The sequence below is a fragment of the Dipodomys merriami genome, unplaced genomic scaffold (assembly GCF_024711535.1).
Source record: "Dipodomys merriami isolate MVZ:Mamm:240054 unplaced genomic scaffold, mDipMer1.0.p SCAF_518, whole genome shotgun sequence".
NCBI classification, from domain to species: Eukaryota; Metazoa; Chordata; class Mammalia; order Rodentia; family Heteromyidae; genus Dipodomys; species Dipodomys merriami.
In genome coordinates, this window is record NW_027206089.1 from 418,795 (window position 1) to 439,102 (window position 20,308).

The 20,308-nt window shown below is 50.6% G+C and overlaps 1 protein-coding gene across 5 annotated transcripts; it reads right to left on the reverse strand.

Moving 5' to 3' along the window:
• Window positions 1-127: 127 nt before the first annotated feature.
• Arhgef40 (Rho guanine nucleotide exchange factor 40) lies at window positions 128-19,668 on the reverse strand. 5 transcript variants are annotated; one of them, XM_069998390.1, is made up of 24 exons: window positions 19,593-19,668; window positions 16,973-17,170; window positions 15,134-16,358; window positions 14,863-15,030; window positions 14,611-14,731; window positions 14,002-14,098; window positions 13,814-13,894; window positions 13,569-13,685; window positions 12,088-12,183; window positions 11,883-11,995; window positions 11,303-11,429; window positions 9,128-9,250; window positions 8,908-9,051; window positions 7,124-7,734; window positions 6,760-6,994; window positions 6,418-6,504; window positions 5,597-5,812; window positions 4,567-4,737; window positions 2,997-3,174; window positions 2,031-2,135; window positions 1,666-1,809; window positions 1,041-1,171; window positions 749-795; window positions 128-625 (listed from the first exon to the last, which is right to left on the reverse strand). In XM_069998390.1, the coding sequence occupies exons 1-23, from the start codon at window positions 19,593-19,595 to the stop codon at window positions 754-756; spliced, it is 4,533 nt and encodes a 1,510-aa protein (XP_069854491.1). In that variant the 5' UTR covers window positions 19,596-19,668; the 3' UTR covers window positions 128-625; window positions 749-753. The 5 variants fall into 5 exon arrangements, with proteins under 5 accessions (XP_069854491.1, XP_069854490.1, XP_069854489.1 ...); XM_069998389.1 differs by having other exon boundaries at window positions 128-289; window positions 11,883-11,998; XM_069998388.1 differs by having other exon boundaries at window positions 128-341; window positions 11,883-11,998.
• Window positions 19,669-20,308: the final 640 nt, after the last annotated feature.

The following is a 20,308-nucleotide window of genomic DNA, read 5'->3' on the forward strand; positions in this document are numbered from 1 at the left end:
AGAGATAGATGGCTGCCTTCCAGCCTTGGGTTTATTGTCTGTGTTCTAGTTAATAGTTGAGGGGAAGTGTTTAAGTTAGTAGGAACACTGTAATTCAGAGGACTGCTTTGGCTCCTGAGAGGCAGAGTATGAGTAAATACATTTAATATAACAATAGTACAATAAGAATAATTACATATATAAAGTCTGCAGTTCCTGGCCCACTCCTTCAATGGTTTGTATAAGCTCCCTTTCCCAAGGCACCCCAGAATGGAGTCACCAGGAACTCCAAGGACAGCTCAAATCTTCTCTGGGAGAGTCGTGGGATAAGAAGAGAAACAGGCTGTCAGCAGAGCTGTGTCCTGTGGGGTGCAGTGGCACAGGATGGGGAAGGACTGGAAGAGGGATAATTTCCCCACCTCCACAGGGTAAAGAAGGCTAGCAAGTGTGGTTGCTCTGTTGTTGAAGCAGAAGGCACCAAGCAGGGGAGAGCTAGAGATAGCAGTAGCAGGGGCATGCTGTGGTCCTCCTCTGTCCAAGAAGCAGAGAGAATTCAGAGCTCTCCTAGTCCTCCATTATGTCTCACTGGCTTCCCAGCCTAAAATGTGCTGAGAAGGGGGAGCAACAGCCAAGTTCTGGATCTTCTCTAGAAGCCAAGAGAGAAAAGGAAGATAGGTTGGAAGAGGGAAGAAGCTGACTACTGAGTGAGTAGCTGAGATCAGGAAAGAAGGCATTTGCTGGGTAAGGTAGAAAGGGGACACTGACTCACCTGGGTCACAGAGGCGTGGTAGGGTCACTCAGGGCTCGGGCATGATTCTGAGGGCAGAGAAACTGAAATGAATTTAGAGGCATATTTCCTATGTCTCCCAAGTACACTTCATCTTGAAGATTGCTTTTTACCTTTGACCCTGATGCCTTTTAGCCAGGGAGAAATGCCAAGCTGTAACTGGAAGCTTAAGATTACAGGTTCTCCTACCCTCCAAAGGGTCAAATTATCAGAAATGCCCACCCAGAGTGACCAAAGAGAGCACCCTATTCCCAGACTAATTGCAGAGACTTACCTGTCGAGATAGCCCTAAGATCCCTCCACTGGCCAGAATGGGAGTGCTGCTCCCAGGATGAGGGGATTGCAAGCTGGGGCTGTTTCTTGGTCCTGGGGACACATCTCCAGAAGAGTCAAGTGTTTCTGGGGCTAGAGGGGAAACTTGGATGAGAACAGGGTATAAAGCCCTTCCAGATTACCTTAAGCAACCAAGCTATTTCATCAGAGAAGAAAAGGCTCCATAGCAACAGGAAGCTGTAAGTCACCATAGCAATCCAGTTTCAAGAGAACCCCCCTACCAAGAGGCAGAAGCGTCATTAGAGCAACCAGGGAGGAAGCAACAGGAAACTATAAGGATTGCTGTGGTGAACCAGGAGGATACAACAGGAAGCTGAGGCAGTTTCCATAGAAACCCAAGGAGAGCTAGAGAGAGAGGTACAGAGGAAGTGCTTCTTAGCAAAAAGCTGCTGTAAGCATCACCCTAGCAACCAGATGGAAGGCTCTTTTAGCAATGGGGAAGCTGTACACAGTTGTCATAGCAACTGGGCTACTTGGCTAGATAAAGGACTTGCTTAGCAGTAGACAGCCTGAACATCACCATGATGACCCAGCTGCTGGGGGCCACCCCTTGAGAGGTGCCTCACCCAAGGAAATTTGCTTGACGTCCAGATCCCAGGCCTCCTCCTCGACGCGAGCAGGCAGGGAGCAGGCTCCCGGCGAGAAACCGGGAAGGGAGGGGCCGGCATGCTCAAAGGATGACACGGCCACTGAGGCCCGGGTGCGGGCGGCTGCAGAGAGTGGGGAGTGGGGGAGTGCTGGTGTGGGAAAGTCCTCCTGGCTTCTTACAACAACTGCCAGCACAGAGGGCCCCCCCAGTCAGTCCCACAGGTTTTGGAAAGAGGCCCACTCATTACTCTTCCTGACTTTCCACCACACCGCCCCATTGACCTGCACCAGTAGTTAAGGTCTGACTTCTGGGGGCTCCCCCACACAGTACCCTGGCCCTCACCTCTTCCAGTGAGCAAGGCACTCAGTGTCCGTTCCCCAAGAGCTTTGATGTCCAGGAAAGGTTTATTACCAATGCCCATGGAGACCATCTGCTGCACTCGGAGCTCTAGAGAATAGAGACCCTGTTAACCATCTCCTGCTGCCCGGGTCTAGCTTCAGTGGTATCACACTGTGTTGACTTTTTCTTTTCCAACTCTCATGATTCCTTTCTTCCTCTGTATCTTGACATGTAGTATTACGATTATTTTTTGTGTGTGTGCCAGTACTGGGGCTTGAACTCAGAGCCTATCACTCTCACTTGGCTTTTTTTGCTCAAGGCTAGTGCTCTACCACTTGGAGCTACTTCTGGCTTTTTATTGGTTAATTGGAGATAAGAGTCTCAGGGACTTTTTGCCTGGGCTGGCTTTGAACTCCAATCCTAAGCCTCCTGAACAGCTAGGCATAAGCCACTAGTGTCCCTTTTTTTTTTTTTTCTGGCGCTGATACTAAGGCTTGAACTCAAGGCCTCTTGCTTGGCTTTTTCACTGAGGCTGATGCTTTACTACTTGAGCCACAGCTCCATTTCCAGCTTTTTAGTGGCTAACTAGAGATAACAGTTTTAAGGACATTCTTACCTAGACTGACTGCTAAGCCTCCTGACTAGCTAGGATTACAGGTGTGAACCACTAGCATCTGGGACATCTCCTAATTCTTCCTGTGTACTACCACAAAATGGATGATGATAGTCATCTTTGATTTCCTCCTCCAATTTGTCTCTTCTCTTCCATATATTCTGTCCTGCCCACATGCCTTTCCTTCTAATACTCACTTCCATTTATCTTGGGCATTAAGAACAAACCTCACATTTTTACTATCTTTGTAGTTTGGAAAGCATCCTACAAAGCTTTCCCAAGCAATTCCCATATTCCACAAAATCTCCTGTTAGAACCCTGATTCCAAATACAGCTTCCCTGTCTCTGTCCAGTACCCTTGTTATGGGCTGCCTGTCTCCATAGCAGCTGGGCAATAGAACTTGTCCACTTGAGTTTGATCTCTGGTGAGGTTGCCTGCAGAGTGTATGCCTCTCGTGCACGCCGTCGCCGAAACCACAGCTCAAAACACAGTCCACTTTCCCCAATGTTTTCTGTCAGCCCCATGTCAGCAGTCTGAGGAAGAACAGAGGGGAATGGTGAAGGAAGGAGTCCTTGCCCTATGGGCAAGCTCTATGTATAGGCTGGCATCTGGCAGATGTTCCATAATTTGCTGAACACCTGTGAGGTACTAAGTGCTCTACATGTAGTCTTCTTAAGAACATGATTTACAGAAAGAGGACATGAGGCTTAAAGATATGAATCAACTTGCCCAAGAGCTGATAGATTATTAGAGACGAAAGATTCAAACCCATGTCTGGTATTCCAAACATAGGCTCTTTCCCCCTATATTACTTCCTGTTGAGCTGGAACTAGTGTAGAATGACAGAGTTCAGAAACCTTAAGAATAACTCCATACTACCTGACCATAGGTTGCTAAGGTTGGTTAACTGGCTGCTTCCCTAAATCAAGGCCTGCCTTTTTTTTCTTGTTGGCACTAGGCTTTGGATTCAGGACCTCATGATTGCTAAGCAGGCACTCTACTGCTTAGCCGCATATACAGTCCTTTTTGGCACTGGTTATTTTTGAGATAAGGTCTCACTTCCTTCCTGGGGATCCTTGGGCTGTGATCTTCCTATTTTAGATTTTCTGTTGTAGCTGGAATGGCAGGCCTGTGCCACAGGCTCATATTCTTCTACTGAGATGGACTTTCATAGATTTTCATGGTCTAGAGCTATGATCCTTCCAATCTTAGCCTTCCACATAGCTTGGATGATAGGCATGCATCACTACATTCAGCTATGGGTTGAGAAGGAGTCTTGTGACCTTTGCTGTGGTTGGCTTTGAACCTCAGTCTTCCTGATCTCAGCCTCCCAAGAAGCTAGGATTATAGGGAGGGCCATCTGTGCCTAGCTAAAGCTTTTTTGTTGTTGTGTCGTTTGGGTATATAGTGTCCTTTTTCCTGTTACCCCAGGACTACCCCTAACTTAAAAGGCATGTGTGTTCTTTTTTTTCTTTTGTAGGTAGTGGGGCTTGAACTCTAGGCTTGGGCTCTATCACTTAAGCCACAGCACCACTTCCAGTTTTCTCATGGTTTATTGGAGATAAGAATCTCACAGACTTTCTTGCCCGGGCTGGCTTTGAACCATGATCCTCAGATCTCAGCCTCCTGAGTAGCTAGGATTGAGCCACTGGTGCCCAGCTGGCATGTGTGTTCTTAATGAGGAAGGCCCTCTTCCATTTGGCCTTGAAATGCCTCACAATATCTCCTGTATGAACTATAAGGAAATCTCCATGGAGTAAACTAGCTGCAAGGAGCTCTATCATTCCCTGGCTGATATCAGGTCAAAGCCTATCTAGATGATGCATCTGAAATGGGATTGGAGTTGAATTTCCAGAACATTCTGAGTCCACAAAAGAGATGAATCCTACCCCCCTATGCATACATACTCACTCCAAGTAATGTACCTTAAAAGCCTGCTTGTAAACAAAGGTCTCCAACCCGCCATCAGAGCCTTTGAGTTTGCTGAATAGAAGCAGGTGTTCAAAAAGAAAGACATGGCGAAGGCATTTCTTCCGGCCGCAGACAACAGTGAATGGGTCCCGATGCAAGAGCTGCCCCTGCTCCTTCAGATCTATCTGGGGAAAGGAAAAGGAAAGGTTGTTGACCCAGGGGTCCTTATAGGGCTGGGAATGTGGCTTAGTGGTAGAGTGCTTGCCCAGTACACATGAAGTCCTAGGTTCAATTCCTCAGTACAACATAAACAGAAAAAGCCACAAGTGGTACTGTGGCTCAAGTGGTAGAGTGCTAGCCTTGAGCAAAAGAAGCTCAGGGACAGTACCTAGTCCCTGAGTTCAAGCCCCAGGGCTGGCAAAACAAAACAAAACAAAAAACCAACAGATTTATAGGTCAAGGGATCTGATGTACTGGTCCTCACACAGAATCAGGAAGTCAGGGTCATCCTTAGCCTAGAACCCATCCACTGGTCACCATGCCCAGCACACCTGTCTAGAAGCACAGCTCTGCCTCTGAAGATGGGAGGAACATGGCACAATAGAACTTACAATAGGTATTTGCATACTGAGAACCCAGGAAGAGACCCAACAAAGTGTAGGTCTATCCCAGAGGAAGTAGGTTCAGGAAGCCTACTTTTGGAGTCACAAGAACCAGGAAAGACTAGGTAGAAGAGAGTAAAGTAAGTGTTGGGTGTTGAGATGCAGGCAGAAGGGAAAGATAAGAATCAGGATCAGAATAGGGTAGCACAAAGCAGATGTAGTAGGATCATGAGATGTTGAACAAGATATGGCTTTTTTATTTGCAGATGAGGAAACTTAGGACCAGTTAAGTTCAATGACTTAGTGAAGACTACCCAGCCCATTAGAAATCAGAGCCCAGGGCCCTCAGACCTGGAGTCTGATTCGTAGCACCAGCCCAGGTAGCTTCTGAGGCCACAGGGTTAGGCAGTAGGAGCAGGAGTGACTAGAACCAGGACCTTACCTCACAGCCTCGCACTGCTTCCACAGCTAGCAGATCTCTACCTCGGGCCTCTTGTTCCCGGAGCAACTGAACAGCAGCCCCAAGGGCCTGGCGCTCAGAACTCAGCTCAGGCCCAGCTTCACGCAGGAGCTCCTCCAAGAGCCGTCCATATCGAGCCAGCTGTTCCAGGGGCTGCTGCAGGGCTCGAGGCAAACTAGGACCACTTTCCATGGAGCCCTAAGGTGAGGAACAAGAATTAAGGGGAGAGGTAGGAACTCAAGCAATAACCTCTTATAATCTCTCGCATTTAGCTTCTAAAATCATTTTCACTGTTTGTGAGTCTGTCAGAATCTGGGGCTTGGGAACTATCCTTTAGTTTTTTTTGTTCAAGGCTGATACTCTACCACTAGAGCCACACCTCTATTTCCAGCTTTTTGGTAATTAACTGGAGATGAGTCGAATGGACTTTTCTATCTGGGCTGGCTTTGGACCTCCATTCTCAGATCTCAGTTTCCTGAGCAGATAGGATTATAGGCAGGAGCAATCAGTAGCCAGCCACTTTAGCATTTTTTTTTTTTAACATGAAGTCCTTGTGAGTGGGACATTCCATGTGAGTGGGACAGAGTAGACATTTACCAAACACAGAAAAGGAATCAAGAATCTTGCCCAAACTTACATAGGGGGGACCCAGAAAAGAACCCAGCCTCACCTGGCTCTGTCTAGTATTGGGAGATTATTGAAAAGAGAAAATCTGAGGGATTTCAAGGTGGGGTGAGTTTTATCCTTCCCTAGCTGTTCTCTTTTTCTGCCTCCCTTCTCGTGAGGGCTGAAAAGAAATTTACCTTGGCTGGGGGGCTGAGCACAGCCAGACCATTCTCTAGTTTGTGTCGGTGCTTCACGAACTGCGCATAGAGGCTGAACTGGTCCCCCTGCACAGGTAAAGAAGAGGAATCCTTCGTGAGGCCCCTCCTTTTCCTTCCTCATCCTCACTGCAGCCCAAAGGAGAGGCTGGGTTCCTAGGATGCACTCAGCCTGCTTGGAGTGAGAGAAAATCTCCCTGTGGAGAGCAAAGTCCAGGAACCACTTTGAGGGGATAGAGCTGTGCCTCTCAAGGGAGAAGTGGGCATTGATACCGATGGGGGACAGGTGGAAGGGGCCAGAACACTGGAAGAGAGAGGACTTACATGTCGAAGGAAGCAGGCCCCGATGCGCAGAGGGTGGGCGGCGCAGCCCTGAAGCTCCCGCAGGAAATGTGTGCGGTGGAAGCTTCGAAGTCTCTCCCGGGTACTCAGGGCAGCAGCCCAGGTGCCCCGAAGTTCAGGAGTCAGCTCAGGCCCTGGGGGTGGCACCGGCTCACTCAGAATGGTCACATAATCTTGCTCACAGGCGATCAGTTCAGACACCAGGCGCTGTTGGGCACTGTAGGCAGAACCAGAGCAGCAGCAGAAGTGTTAGCTGGGCACTGAATTGCTGAGCTGTTACCCTGCTACCACCCACTGGTAGGTAGTTGGGTTTGCCTTTTGGGAACCAATAGGGCTGGGTTCTCACCTGATGCTTCGTTTGCGTTCCATCCGAGGGGTGCCTACTCCCCAGGGACCATCTGGCCCCCCAGCCCGGCCCAGCAGTACATGTTCCCGAGGTGAGCACGTTCTGTCTACCACCTCAGTACTGGTGACCTCAAGGCCTCGGATTAGCACGGTTCTTGGGGGCCTGCTGTCAGCTTCTGGAGCCAGCTCAAGGACCTCATCCTCATAGTCTTCCCCACAGGGGGCCAAGGAGCAATGTGATGGGGCTGCCCGTGGCCCAGGGCTGCTGGTCAGTAGCAGAGAGCTGAGGCTGGGTGAGGGGCTGTGGGAGCCCTGCTGGGCCCCTGCGCTGCTGGCACTGTCTGCCCGTCGTCGCCGGTGGCCCCGAGGACTGGCCTCTTCTCCCAGCTGTTGTTGAATCCTCTTTTCCAGCTCTTGGCAGCGGGCTCGGCAGTGGCCCCATTCTCGAAGGGCTGCTGGGCTGCCCAGGTCCAAAGCCAGAGCCCGCATCTCCTGGAAGGTGCCAGCACTGGGCTCTGGGGCCCGACGCAGGGCAAGGGCTGCCAGCACAGACTCACGACTGGGCCCAGCTTCTGCTAGTTTAGCGAAGCCCTCATCCACCCACTCGTGTGCCTACAAAGCCAAAGGGGTTGGAGATAAGAGAAGCTGAGAGCCTGTGCCACTCCCAAATGCCCACCACAATAGATCTTACTTTGCTGATGGCTCTCCAATGCCTGTCACATTTCTGTTTTCTTACTGTCCCAGCATCACTGCCTAACCATGTCCCTTGAAGGCACGCTATGTTACCATGGCATGGAGCCTGAGGAGCCTGGAACAGTTAGTACTTATACAGAGGGTATATGCTGCAGGATTGGTACTACTTTCATATAGGCAGATGTCTACAAAGGCACATTGGCTTTAACAGTCATTCAGCAAATTGATGGCTGAGCAAAGAATCAAAGCTGAGAAGATCCATTCCTAAGTCTCTCTTCTTTCTCTCTCCCTCTCTCTCAGTACTGGGAATTGAGCCCAAATATGCTAGACAAGCAGTCTACCACTTATGCCACACCTCTAGTCTTTGGTTTTTTATATTCATTCATTTATTTATTTACTTATTCACTTATTTGTTCATTGAGCTGGTACCAAGTCTTTAACCCAGGGCCTTGGTCTCGCACTTGGCTTTCTTGTTTACAACTAGCACTCTATCACTTCAGCCTTACCTCTACGCTGGCATTTTGCTGATTAATGGAAGATGGAGTCTCAAATACTTTTTCTACTCAGGCTGACTTTGAATCTCAATCCTCTAGGTCTCAGCCTCCTGAGTAGCTAGGATTACAGGCATGAGTCACTTGTGCTTAGCTTTTTATTTTATGTTTAAGATAATAATATTGTATTAAGACAGTGTCTTAAAACCTTTTTGCAGGGCTGGGAAGTGGTTTGGTGGTAGAGTGCTTGCCTTGCATGCATGAGGCCCTGGGTTCTATTCCTCAGTACCACATAAGCAGAAAAAGCCGAAAGTGGGGCTGACACTCAAGTGGTAGAGTGCTAGCCTTCAGCTGAAGAGCTGAAGGACAGCGCCAGGCCCAGAGTTCAGGCCCCACAACTGACCAAAACAAAAACAAAAAACAAAACCTTTTTGCTTAGGTTGATCTTCAATTCGGGATCCTGCTGCTTCTGCCTTTTGAGTAGGCACAATTAAACATGAGCCACCACACCTAGCCCTTGCTCTTAACCACTACTAGATCAGCATCTCCAGGCTGAAGAGAGATGATAGTGAGCACAGGAAGGTGCTCTGTACACACACACCTGCTGGAAGAAGCGCTGAAGCCTCAGGGCCCGATGGAGGCCACTTTCCACCTGCTCCAAGCGCTGTTCAAAGGCATCCAGAACCTTCTGAGAAGTAGTGTCTTCCTCCAGATCCAAGGCTTCCCGGGCCTGAGCCAGGCGTTCCTGGAAAAGGGAGGCATGCTCAGGTCTATCCTCTCTCTTTCTACTGACTTCCCCACAAATTCTTCTTCCCACTCACCTGAACCTCAGTGTTGAAAGCCCGGAATTGAAGCTCTGTCTCTTGCAAGGCAGACAGGGAGTCACCAGGCACAGAAAAGTTAGCCAGCTGCTCCTTGCCTGGGCCTGTGAGCCATTGCAGCACCTGAGGCAAATGGGATGGGATAGCAGGGACCATGAGGGAAAAGAAGGCTATGAAGCAGAAAGGCTGAGCACCAGCTCTAGTTCCATGACCTTGACCTATAGAACTATTTTGTTTCATCAGTAACATGAAATTGATAACAATGAGTGGTAGCAGTTTCCACAGGACCCTGTGAGACACCAGGTAAGAAGTCTTTAGTAGTAGAAGGGATGTTGCTTAAGTGGCAAAGAACATGCCTAGCAAGCACAAGGCCCTTAGTTCAAACCCTACTATTGAAAAAAAAAAAAAACCATCCAAACTCTTTAGTAGAGAGCCTCATGAAGCACTCAGAGTAGGTGAACAGATAAAACTGGTATGAACCAAAGGCAGGAAGGAAGATCCTCTGGACAACTAGAGCCAGGAGAAATTTCACACTCACTCTGTCTGGTGATGTGGGCAGTGTCCTAGGCCCCAGGGCTGGAGAGTGGTCCATGGCCCAGATAGTGGTTCTGTGTGTGAATGTGTATCAAGGTCTGGCTGCTTGTTATGCTGCCATTAGAAACCCTCATGCTTGCTTTGAGATGTTTGAACAAAAAGAGATGATAAGTTTTTCCTCAGAAGAAAGGGAGGAAGCTATGGTAGGATAGCCTGAAGATGAAGCCTGAGAATGTCCCTGAACAGCTAGTGCCAACAATAACTACTTTTAGAGTTCTTTGCCAAATTCATCTCATCCTCCTAACTCTCTTGTACATCATGTTACTATCCTCATTCTGTAGACTTGAAAACTCAGAGAAGCTTCCTAAGTTGTTAATGTCTTACACATATGGTAGCTAGAACTCAGGCTCATCACTTCCACCTCCAAACCCTGTTTTCAAACAGGATTTATAAAAATACAGGAAAGCTAATAAACAGTAGGAGATGACTTCTTGGATGTTGGAATAGAGGAAGCAAGTGTGCCACAATCTTAGAAACAAATGACTCTGAGATGACCCTTTCCCTGATGCCCACATAGGCATCTGTGAGGAACACACCATGCCATGCTTAGGAATAAGGAGGAGGGCTGGGAAGGTGGTTCAGTGGTAGAACGCTTGCCTTGCATGCCTGAGGCCCTGGGTTCGATTCCTCAGTACCACATAGGCAAAAAGAAAAAAGCCGGAAGTGGCACTGTGGCTCAAGTGGTAAAGTGCTAGCCTTGAGTTGAAGAGCTGAGGGACAGCGCCTAGGCCCAGAGTTCAGGCCCCATGATTGGACCCCCCAAAATAAAAAGGAATAAGGAGAAATAACCATATTTCAAAAGCTCACTCCACCCCACATAACAGGGTAAAGAACAAATCTCTGTGGGGTTCTTAATCCCAGGAAAGAACAATTAAGGTTAAGAGAAGCCAGTCTTGTTCACATATCTTGTCATAAGAAGTCCAGTGGTTGCTTTTAGACCTTGCACTGCCTTCCTGCCAAGGTGGAGGGAGACAAGGCCTTTCCAGCCTCTACTGGGGACTCTACTGCATAAGGAGTTGAGGCAGCAGATATAGCTGGCAACTGATTACAGACTCACACCTGAAATCCAAGCTATGCAGGAGGCTAAGAGCTGAGGATGGTGGTTTGAAGCCAACCAGGAAGGCAAGTCTGAGAGACTCTTACCTCCAGTTAACCAGCAAAAAGCTAGAAATGGAGTTGTGGCTCAAATAGTAGAGCCACAGTGCCCATGCCCTGAGTTCAAGTCCCAGAACCAGCACACAAAAAAGTATCAATAGGTATTTGTTATCTTTATGCGAAGGAGGTAAACCCTTCAGCTAGCTTTTTCTAGGATCCCTTGGACAATGAGCATCTCTCAGGATCCCAGATCACACACAAACAGTGGGGACATCTAGCCTTTTTTTTTTTTTTTTTTTGTTGGTGTTGAGCTGCTCCAGCTCTCTTGCTGAGTTTCACACTTACTATGACCAAGCTCTAGGAAAGATGAGAAGAGATGGGCATTCACTTCGACAGGTTATATTCACCCCATCAATATGAAGTATCTGTAGAGAAGGGAGTACCAGAGGCTCCCAAGCTCCAGTAATGAGGACTATGAGTTCTTACCTGTTGGAGTCGGTACCGGCGCTGCTGTTGCTCTTGTTGCTGAACATGAAGGTTGGAGAGGCGCACAAGCTGGTGGATGGCTTCATCCACCTCCTGGTATAGTGTGGCTGGACCTGGGCCCTCCAGCCTGGAGAAGGAGAGACTAGAATGAGCCCTTGCCCTTGTCAAGCCCCTGGATTCTTACCTATTTATTTATTGGTTTATTTCTGTGCCAGTATTAGGCTTCAATTTAGGGAAAGGGTATTCTCCCTTTTTTTTACTCAAGGCTGGCACTCTACTACTTGAGCCACACCTTGTTGCTAATTGGAGTTAAAAGTTTGGACTTTTCTGCTCAGACTAGCTTTGAACAAGGATCCTCAGACCTCAGCTTCCAGAGTGGCTAGGATCAGAGCCTAAAAATCCTTATAATGGCAACTAGTGTGCAGGAATATTGCAAAAGTTGTTAAGTGCAAAAGCACACTTTGCCCAGACATATGTACAGTAAAAACAATCTGACAGCTTCAATTTACCAGTGGCCATTCCACCTTGGGTTTGTTATCTCACCCTCCTATATATACTTCTGCACACCCAGCTCTCATACTTGCTGCTGTGGGTGGAACGAAGTCTCATCAGGATGGCTCCTCCGTCCCTCTGTAAAGCTGTCAGCCGAGAATCTGCTAGTATCTTCTGCAGGGGTTTAGGCATTCCCACTACCTGCTGGGGACAGGGAATGATAGATGAGGCTCCACTAGAGACAGCCTACACCAATCTAATCCATAACCCCCCATTGTCCCATCTTTTCATACCTCTCCCTCTGGCTCCGCCGTTCCCTTCAGCTCCTCAATTGCTTGTTGTACAGAGCCCAGCACACCCCGACACAGGGTACATAGCCTCGCCACTTCCTGAAACCCATAGGTAGGGATGGAGTTGAATATGAGGATTCAGGACAAGGAACTTATTGTGAGTGTTGAGCAGTGCTGGAGACTCATGGTTGGTGCAGTACCTGACTTCGTTGCTTACTAATTATCTGACTCTTGGGCAGGTCCACAAACTCTAAACTTCATTTTCTCCAGCTATAAAGTTGAATTAAGAGGGGATTTTATAAGTTTTAAAGAGATGGTATCAGCCTAGCACCTGGATGGGCCAGGCACATTGTACAGGTTAGTAAATGTGAGCTTCCTTTTCCTTTGTCTGTATTGGGTCTCTGCCCTTCCAAATCTCCTTTTCTGCCTCTTTCAGACTCATTTTCCTTCTGTCATGCAACTTATAGATTGAGCTATATAGACTTCTGCTCATGCTCAGCTCAGATCATATTTATTTCTCTCTTCCTGAATACTCACAGAACTTAAACTCATAAAAGATATGAGCAGGAAGGACCTTTAGAGATCACCAGGACTGATGGACTTTGTGGATGAGGATGCTGAGGCTTGGATATGGGAATAGGGAGCAAGTACAGAAATGGGTACCATCTTCAAATGTGAGAAAAAGGTAACTTGTTCAAGGCTACATGGAACAAAAACTAACCTTTCAACTCCTAGCACTTTCCAGAAACCACATGATAATATATTGTATTCTTCTCTAGTTAGTTGTTTTGTGATTTCATCTTTCATCAAAAAAATTACACGTTTCCATATAAAGAAGTTCACATGCTCCTCTTATCTCAGCAACAGCTCTCATGTTTTGTGAGTAATAAGTGCTTTCTGAACTAAGAGGAATGGAAAGTACTTTCCTTTTCTTTTTTCCAGTCCTGGGGCTGGAACTCAGGGCCTGGGCACTGTCTCTAAACCTCTCTGTGCTCAAAGCTACCACTTGAGCCACAGCACCACTTCAAGCTTTTTCTATTTATGTGGTACTGAGGAATCAAATCCAGGGCTTCATGCATGCTAGGTAAGCACTCTACTACAAAGCCACATTCCCAGCCCCCTCTTTTTTCTTTTTTCTTTTTCTTTTTGGTTCTGATACTGAGGCTTTAACTCAGGGTCAAAGTGCTATCCCTTAGCTTTTTCACTCAAGGCTGGCACCCTACCACTTGAGCCACAGGTCTACTTCCAACTTTTTTGCTGGTTAATTGGAGATGAGTCTCATCTGGGCTGGCTCTGAACCTCAAACCACAGATCTCAGCCTCTAGAGTAGGATTACAGGTGTGAGCCATTGACACCTAGTTCTGCAAAGTACTTCTTTTCAACCTATGGTTGTATCTTGGGTCTGCAACCTAACGTAGAATATGCTCATTCTAGCTGGCCCATTCCTAGCTTTCAGGGTCATCAGTGATAGAAGGGAAACTTACCTGATGTACCTCTACCCAGTAGCTTGGAGAGAGGTCCCTGTGACCTCCTAGGTCCCACTGCAGTTCCTCTGGCTTGGCCACTCTTTTCAGTTCATTCTCTGACAGCAACTCAGCACCCTGTAGATAAGTGAGGGCAAGGAATTCTACTTGGGCCCTCAGGGAGCCATAGACCAACCTGGCCCTTCCACCAGCCCCTTCTCTCTCCACTACTGATGGAAAACTAGGTGAGAGTGAGTGGCTCAAACCTGAAATCCATAGAGTTCAGTCTGAAGAGCATCCTGGGTAAGAATTAGTAGCCGCTGAATAAGGGGAGGGTCTCCTGAGTTCTGAAAAGAGAGAGGAGAGCCCTAAATTGTAGGCACTTAGATGACCTAGAAAGGCCGCTAAGGAAGTTAAGATCTAGAGGAACTGCCTTTCTCAAAGGGTTGGTTACCTGAAGTTGATTCAGGATGGGAATAAGTGCAGAAGGCAGGGAGGGTGTGTTGCGAAGGTCCAGCAGAACCGACAGCCCCAATACCTGCAGATCAGGCCTGTGGGGCAAAGCAGAGGCGTTGGCTTGGATTTAGTGTTAACTGTCTTTAGGAATAGCTAAATTGTTAAATTGTGCTTGCCCAGTACATTTGGGAAGCAATGGGGAAAGGACCAAACCCTAATGTGTGTCTAACAGATAGTAATTGACCTAGCAATCAGGAATCTACATTCACATGGCAGCTGGGTCAAGGAATGAAAGTCTAGAAAGACTTGTGTTCTGGAATAGTTTGGACTGAATGTCATCCTGTAGCATGGTGCCTAATAGGTAACATTTGTCGAATGAATGAACCAATCCCCTGATAATTCAGGTAGTGTCTTAGATATTGAAAGTCAGCAATGCTAATTTGGGGGATTAATAAAGGTATCCTAGAAGTTAGTAAGTTAGAGGTCAACAGTTTGAAAATCTGAGAGGTTCAAGTAAGTGTCCCAGAGGCAGAGGGTCAGTACTCTGAGGTCAGGTCTTCAGGATTCAGAAAGTTAATTTCTAGGGGACTGAGATGCACATGGTTACCTGAGCAGTGAGTGCAGATAATGAAGAACAGTGCTCAGAGTGTCTGGAGAGGTTGGGGGCTCCTCAGGAGGGCATGGAGGGGTAACGGTCAGTAGAGCTCGTCCACTGTGGTCTATCCCACCTAAGACACAAAATGGCCAAGGCTAGGAGCAGTCTTTGGCTCCCTCCCTCCTTCCTTCTCTCCATTCCTCTCTCGCAAGCCCACCTTGACTGTTTATCTCACTCCCAGTGCTTTTCCCTTTGTCCACTGACCAGTCAGGACGAAGAACCCAGATGCCATCAAGTCCCAAGCTATATCGGGGTCATCAGAGATGGGGGCTGAAGGGGTCTCTTCTGTAGTGTTCTCTCCTTTTACTTCCTGCACAGTCTCCAGGGGTTGTGTTGGGGGTTCGGACAGGAACTCCTCTGGACCTGTGGATCCTGTACAGACACAGGCAGAGCTCAAGCCTGATCTCAGCCTAATTCTACTTCTCTACCCATCCCTAGGCCCAGTCTTGTGCCCTGGGCCTCAGTTTCATCTCACCTGCCATATGTACTGGGCTCATGTCCTCTTGCTTTGTCTCTCTGGCACCCTCTTCTGTAGGCCCACAGTCTTCTGGGGGCCTACTCTCTTTTTCATCTGCTGGTGTGAGTTCTTCTGTTGGCTCAGATTCCAACTTCCTCAAGCCTTCGTTCTCCTTAACCAGGCCACATTCTGGAAGCTTGTGTTCATTTGGTGAGGGCATATTGATACGGGTTTCCTGGTATCTGGTCTCCTCCTTTTCTCCAGGGCTATGAGGGGCACTGTCCCCTCCTCGGCTAAGAGCCCCTCTGCCTGCAGCTCGCTTTTTTCTCCTGTTTCCCTTGCCTGTTCTTCGAGGGGTACCAGGTGGTACTTCAGTCCCCGGGCCTGCTCCTCCAGCCTCCCCTGGCTGAAGGGGACAAGATTCCGATGTTTCTTCCAGGTTCTCTGCTGGGGGCTCAGACCCCTCCAGGACAGTCTCAGATCCTGGGGGAGACCCAGGGGAGGTTCTAGTACTGCTCCCCTCACCAGGTGGTCGTGCCCCATCCTGGTCCCGAGGCACGAGGCCCTTCTGGTGCATCCATGCCCTATGTCTCCGGTGGCGGCCCTTTCCTCCAGCACTCTTGCGAGTAGGTACTGTGCGGGTCCTGGAGAGACCTGAAGAGCCCTCAGCATCCATAGGGTTCCCCCTTGCAGGCAGCGTCACCTCCAACAGCTCCACATACTCACCCTCTGGGCCTTCTGCAGGAGCATTATGCCCATCCCCAGGACTCCGGGTACCCAGCACCTCCTCAGGGAGTGGCGGGCTGGGAAGCCCTGGGGGTCCAGATGGCAGTTCTGGGGGCAGTGTGCTTGGCTGATGCCCAACCATGAGGCCCTCTTTGTGCACAAACTGTGGACAGATGAGCTCAGCCCAGGGCAGCCGCTGAATTCCAGAAGGTGCAGAGAGCAGACAGGTGCTGAGACGACCTGTTGGCCGGTCCTTGTTGATGCCTTGTAGCCACTCAGGTGTGAACAAGTAGGCGCAGGCCTCATTGGGCACAGGCAACTCCTGTACCCTCCCACCCCCTGGGGCCAGGCATTTGAGTGCCAGCCGAGGTGCTTGGGCTGCTGAAGGTACCACCTGCAGGTAGAAATCTCCTGGGCGCAGCAGCTGCCAAGGCAAGGCTGCTAGCTGTACCACCACCTGCTCATGCAGGCAGAGGGGCCAGCCCTCATGGAAGAAGAGGAATCCACTGTACTGGGCCTGGGGAGAGAAGTGGGGGCTGCACTCAGACCTCTGCTGAAGAAACTATTAGGGGAGGCAGTGAGAATAGGGCCACTCTGGGAAGGCCTTGTCTAGAGGGGTGGGGAGGGAGAATTAGGGTTGATGTGGGGATTGGAACTTGTCCTCTGGGGTAGGATGCTTCTCTAGGGAACCAGTTCTGTATGTGGGACTTATGAGACCATCACTACAGAGGTCTGGTCAGATGCCATTGGCTTAGAGGAATCAAAGACTCAGTCTTTATGTCTATAGAGTGAAGGATCTCTGCTGAGTCATATCTGAGGGAATTAGCATCTTCACGAATTCCTAATGAGATAGAAATGTCTAGAATTGGTTCTGGAAGGTCAGGATCTTTTTTTTTTTTTTTTTTTTTCTTTTTGGTGTTAATGTTGGTTAGGGGTCAATGCTTGGAAAAGATGAATGGACATGTCTATGTGTTAGTATCTAGGTAATCAGTATTTGTGAGGCCCAAAGTCTGGGAGCTCAGCAAATGACACTTTAAGTGACCCTTTGGGATCAGTAGAGTCCTGGCAAATCTAGAGTGGGTCAATGATCTTAGGAGAAGCAAAATATAGATGCAAAATATAGCCACTCACACAGGCTTCCTGCTGGACCTTGGCAAGCAGGTGCTTGGCTGGAACCAGGAAGTCCAGTGTGTATCTCAGCGCATCCTCCCGGTAAGTCCTCTCCACCACCTGGAACACCTGACCCAGCAAGGTGGGGGCTGTGGCTTCAAAAGGTGGGTACAAGGCAGCAAGTGTGCTCTGCACACAGTCCTCAACTGGCTCAGGCTCCTGGGAGAGACAAGAGCAGACTACAGATCCCTGAAGATCACCCAAGCTTATCTCCTTGGGGGCTGCACTGGTCTGAAGTTAGCTGTTTCCTGCGGGGGCCCTCATCATGTGTGCCCTCATGGGCACTCAGGAAATGCTGGTGGGATGAGCCAGGATGGGGGGAGGGCTGGGCCACCACAGTCTACACACCTACCAGGACTTCATGCTTATTAAAATCTGAGGCCTTGGTTTTGGAGATTCTGGGAGTTCTTGGGATTGTCTCAGATTAATGTTCATGACTCCTAGTGACTGCATAGGGTCTCCTCAGGAGACAAAAGACAGTCTCTGGGACCATCAGGGGATTGAGTTGATAGAGGTTTCACAGATCCATTCTGTAAATTGTTTCTCTTAGGGTACCCATCCAGACCTCTACACCCACTAACATGGATGGGAAGAAGGAGGATAGAGAGACTGGCATTCTTTATAGCACTCTTCTCTTCCAGAATGGCTCCCAAGCAATCACCCATTCCCAGAGTCTGTGGGATTGAGTTACAAAGAACTGGGTGGGGGCATTTAAAAGAGGAAAAAGGCACAAAAGGAACATTCGCGGAAGGGAGGAGGAGGCCTTAATAGTATGCATTCCAGCTGAAATCTTTTTCTAATTCCAGTGGGACCTCTCTCTGCCAACTTAGACCTGGAGCCACCAGATCAGCTCAAAAGACTCACCCAGACTGGCCTCCTCCAAGTGAATTAATGTGACATCTTTCACCATCTCACACTCAAAACAAAATCCCCTTGAGCTATTTCTTTGCAAGTTTCATTCCCTTTTAAGATGGACTTTGAAATTCATTTTATTAGATTTTTTGGTCATAAATGGGAAAAGGGGTACTCAATGCAAGTATTTACCTAGCTCTCTACCCACCCCCATCACTGCCCACATGCCTTGCTTTGGCCTCTAGACAAAACTGCATATTTTACCCTAAGTCCCTCCAGTCAGAGTAGCCAGCATGTCCCAGCAGTCTAAGAAGCTAGGGCAACCACTCCTGAGTCAGACATTCTGTGCGTAAGCGCCCAGACCAGGCCCCAAGGTGTGTGGGCGAGCAGACAGACCCTTAGTGTTCCTAGGACCCTGCCAGCTCTGTGCGCGTGGGTGGGGGGATGGGGGTGGTTAGGAGATGGGCTGGGATGAGGCTAAGTGGGCCTCAGCTTCAAGGCGAGGGGGGGCGGGATTTAGGGCCTAAGCAGTGAGGCAGCTGCAACCCATTAGGGGCGGTGAGCTCATGGCTGGGCCAGAGTCATAGCCACAGGAAACAGCAGCGGCAGAAGAGGAGGAGGGGTCTGGAGCGGGCGACGGCAGGCTAGGAGCTCAGAGGCCAAGCCTCCAGTCGGCCAGGACCAAAGGGGAGACCAGAGAGACTGAGTCAGCTTTCCTTGGCCCAGTTCCTCTTTCTTCTAGCTACAACCTCCCCTCGCAGCGGAGCAGACCCCGTTCGTGTTCCTGCCCCTCCTCCACTCCCTGCAGTGAGCGCCCTGGCAGGGCCTCCCCCCTCCTTCGTTATGCAGTGAGCACCCCCCCTTGGCTGCACCCCAGTGCAGTGGGCGCTCTCCCTGGCAGTGCCCACTCTTGCAATGTTTCTTCAGGAGTACTTCTGGACTGAAAAGTTCCCAGGAAAGTGTTAGCTCCTGTTGATGCAGGGGCTTCCAGTGCCCCACGCTGCCGCTCCAGGGGCCTTGGCCTCTTTCGGGGAGCTCCCGTCCGTCCGAGCTCCTTCCCTTCTGCAGCAGGAGGCAGCGCTTCCATTCCCTGCAGCGCTGGGCTGGGGGCTGGGGGGTGCTGGGGAACCCCACATCTCTGCTCTGCTCTGGCAGCGTCACGCCCCCTACCCTTGCCACGGCCCCGTTTTCTCGGCGGGAATTCCCCTCTTTGGCCGTGCCCCTGGCCCCAGCCCAGCCACAGCTGTGTCTGGTCCCCCAGGGCCGGATGGGTGGGCCAGCTTCACCGGGCTGGGGACAGATGGAAAATGGTGGCTATAGCAGGTCAGTTCTCATGACCCGAGGCAGTGCCATTGCAGGAGAGCCGCAAGAACAATCCGTGGGGGTCTACGGAGGACAGAGGGCTGGGACCCGGAGGGCGGGGGAGGGGAGAGGAGAGCCGGAAAAGAAAGCGCTGCCCCGGACAGGCAGGGCGGGGGAGGAGTGCGGACTAGGTGAGAGACCGGCGGGAGGCGGGGGAGGGCCGGGGAGGAACGCGGGAGAGGGTGAGGCCGTGCCCGGGGCGGACAGCTCGACCGCGGGCCGGCGGGCGGGTCCACGGGAAGCGGGCACCGAGCGGACGAGTCCCAGGAGCGCCGAGCAGGCGAGGCAGGCGCAGGAGGCACGGGGCTGGGGGCTACGGGCTTCCCGACGGCCGGGGGGACACCGGGGGGTGCGACGCGAGACTCACCATGGCTCGGCGCCGGCCGCGGCAGACGCTGGCTTGGGCGGGCGGGCGGGGCCGGGCGCGCCGCCGCCTCCCTCCCGCCGCTCGGGCCCGCCGGGTCTGGCTGCGGGACAGCTCCGGCCTCGGCGGCGGCTCGGCCCGCTCCAGCGCCCCGGCCGCAGGGCCCCGCCAGGGAGGGCCGAGACGGCCGCCCCTCGCCGCCCCGCCCCTCGCCGCCCGCCCTCGCCTCCGCGCGGGACCCCTTGCCGAGACTGCTCCCCCAGACGTCCCCAGCCAATCCGCCCGTCTCGCCCGAAACCCTCTTCGGTCTTCGCTCCGCCCTCCAGTGGGTAGCTCAGACCCCGACCCCTCGCGGCCCGCCTCGCCGAGGACGCCCCTCTTTTTCCCGCCACCGCCTTGTTCCCTGCGGGGTCAGTTTAGCCTCGGTACTGGACACTCCAAAAACAAGAGGCACGCGCGGATTCCTGAGGTCCTCTCTGCCAGAGGCTGGGGTTGCCTGGCCGCGAGAAGCCCCTGTGTCTAAGTTGCCTAGGGCTCTCTTTTCCCTCGTGCTTGCTAGACTTTGGCAGAGGACACCGTCCCTTGTCCTCTTTGGGAAATGTGGGAATTCCCCACATCAAATGGGGGGGGGCATCGCATGCCCTCCTTCCCCTCCCATCTCCTCGGGCCTCGAGCGTCCAGGCTACCACAATGGGCTCCTCTGTGCTGCCCAGAGAAGG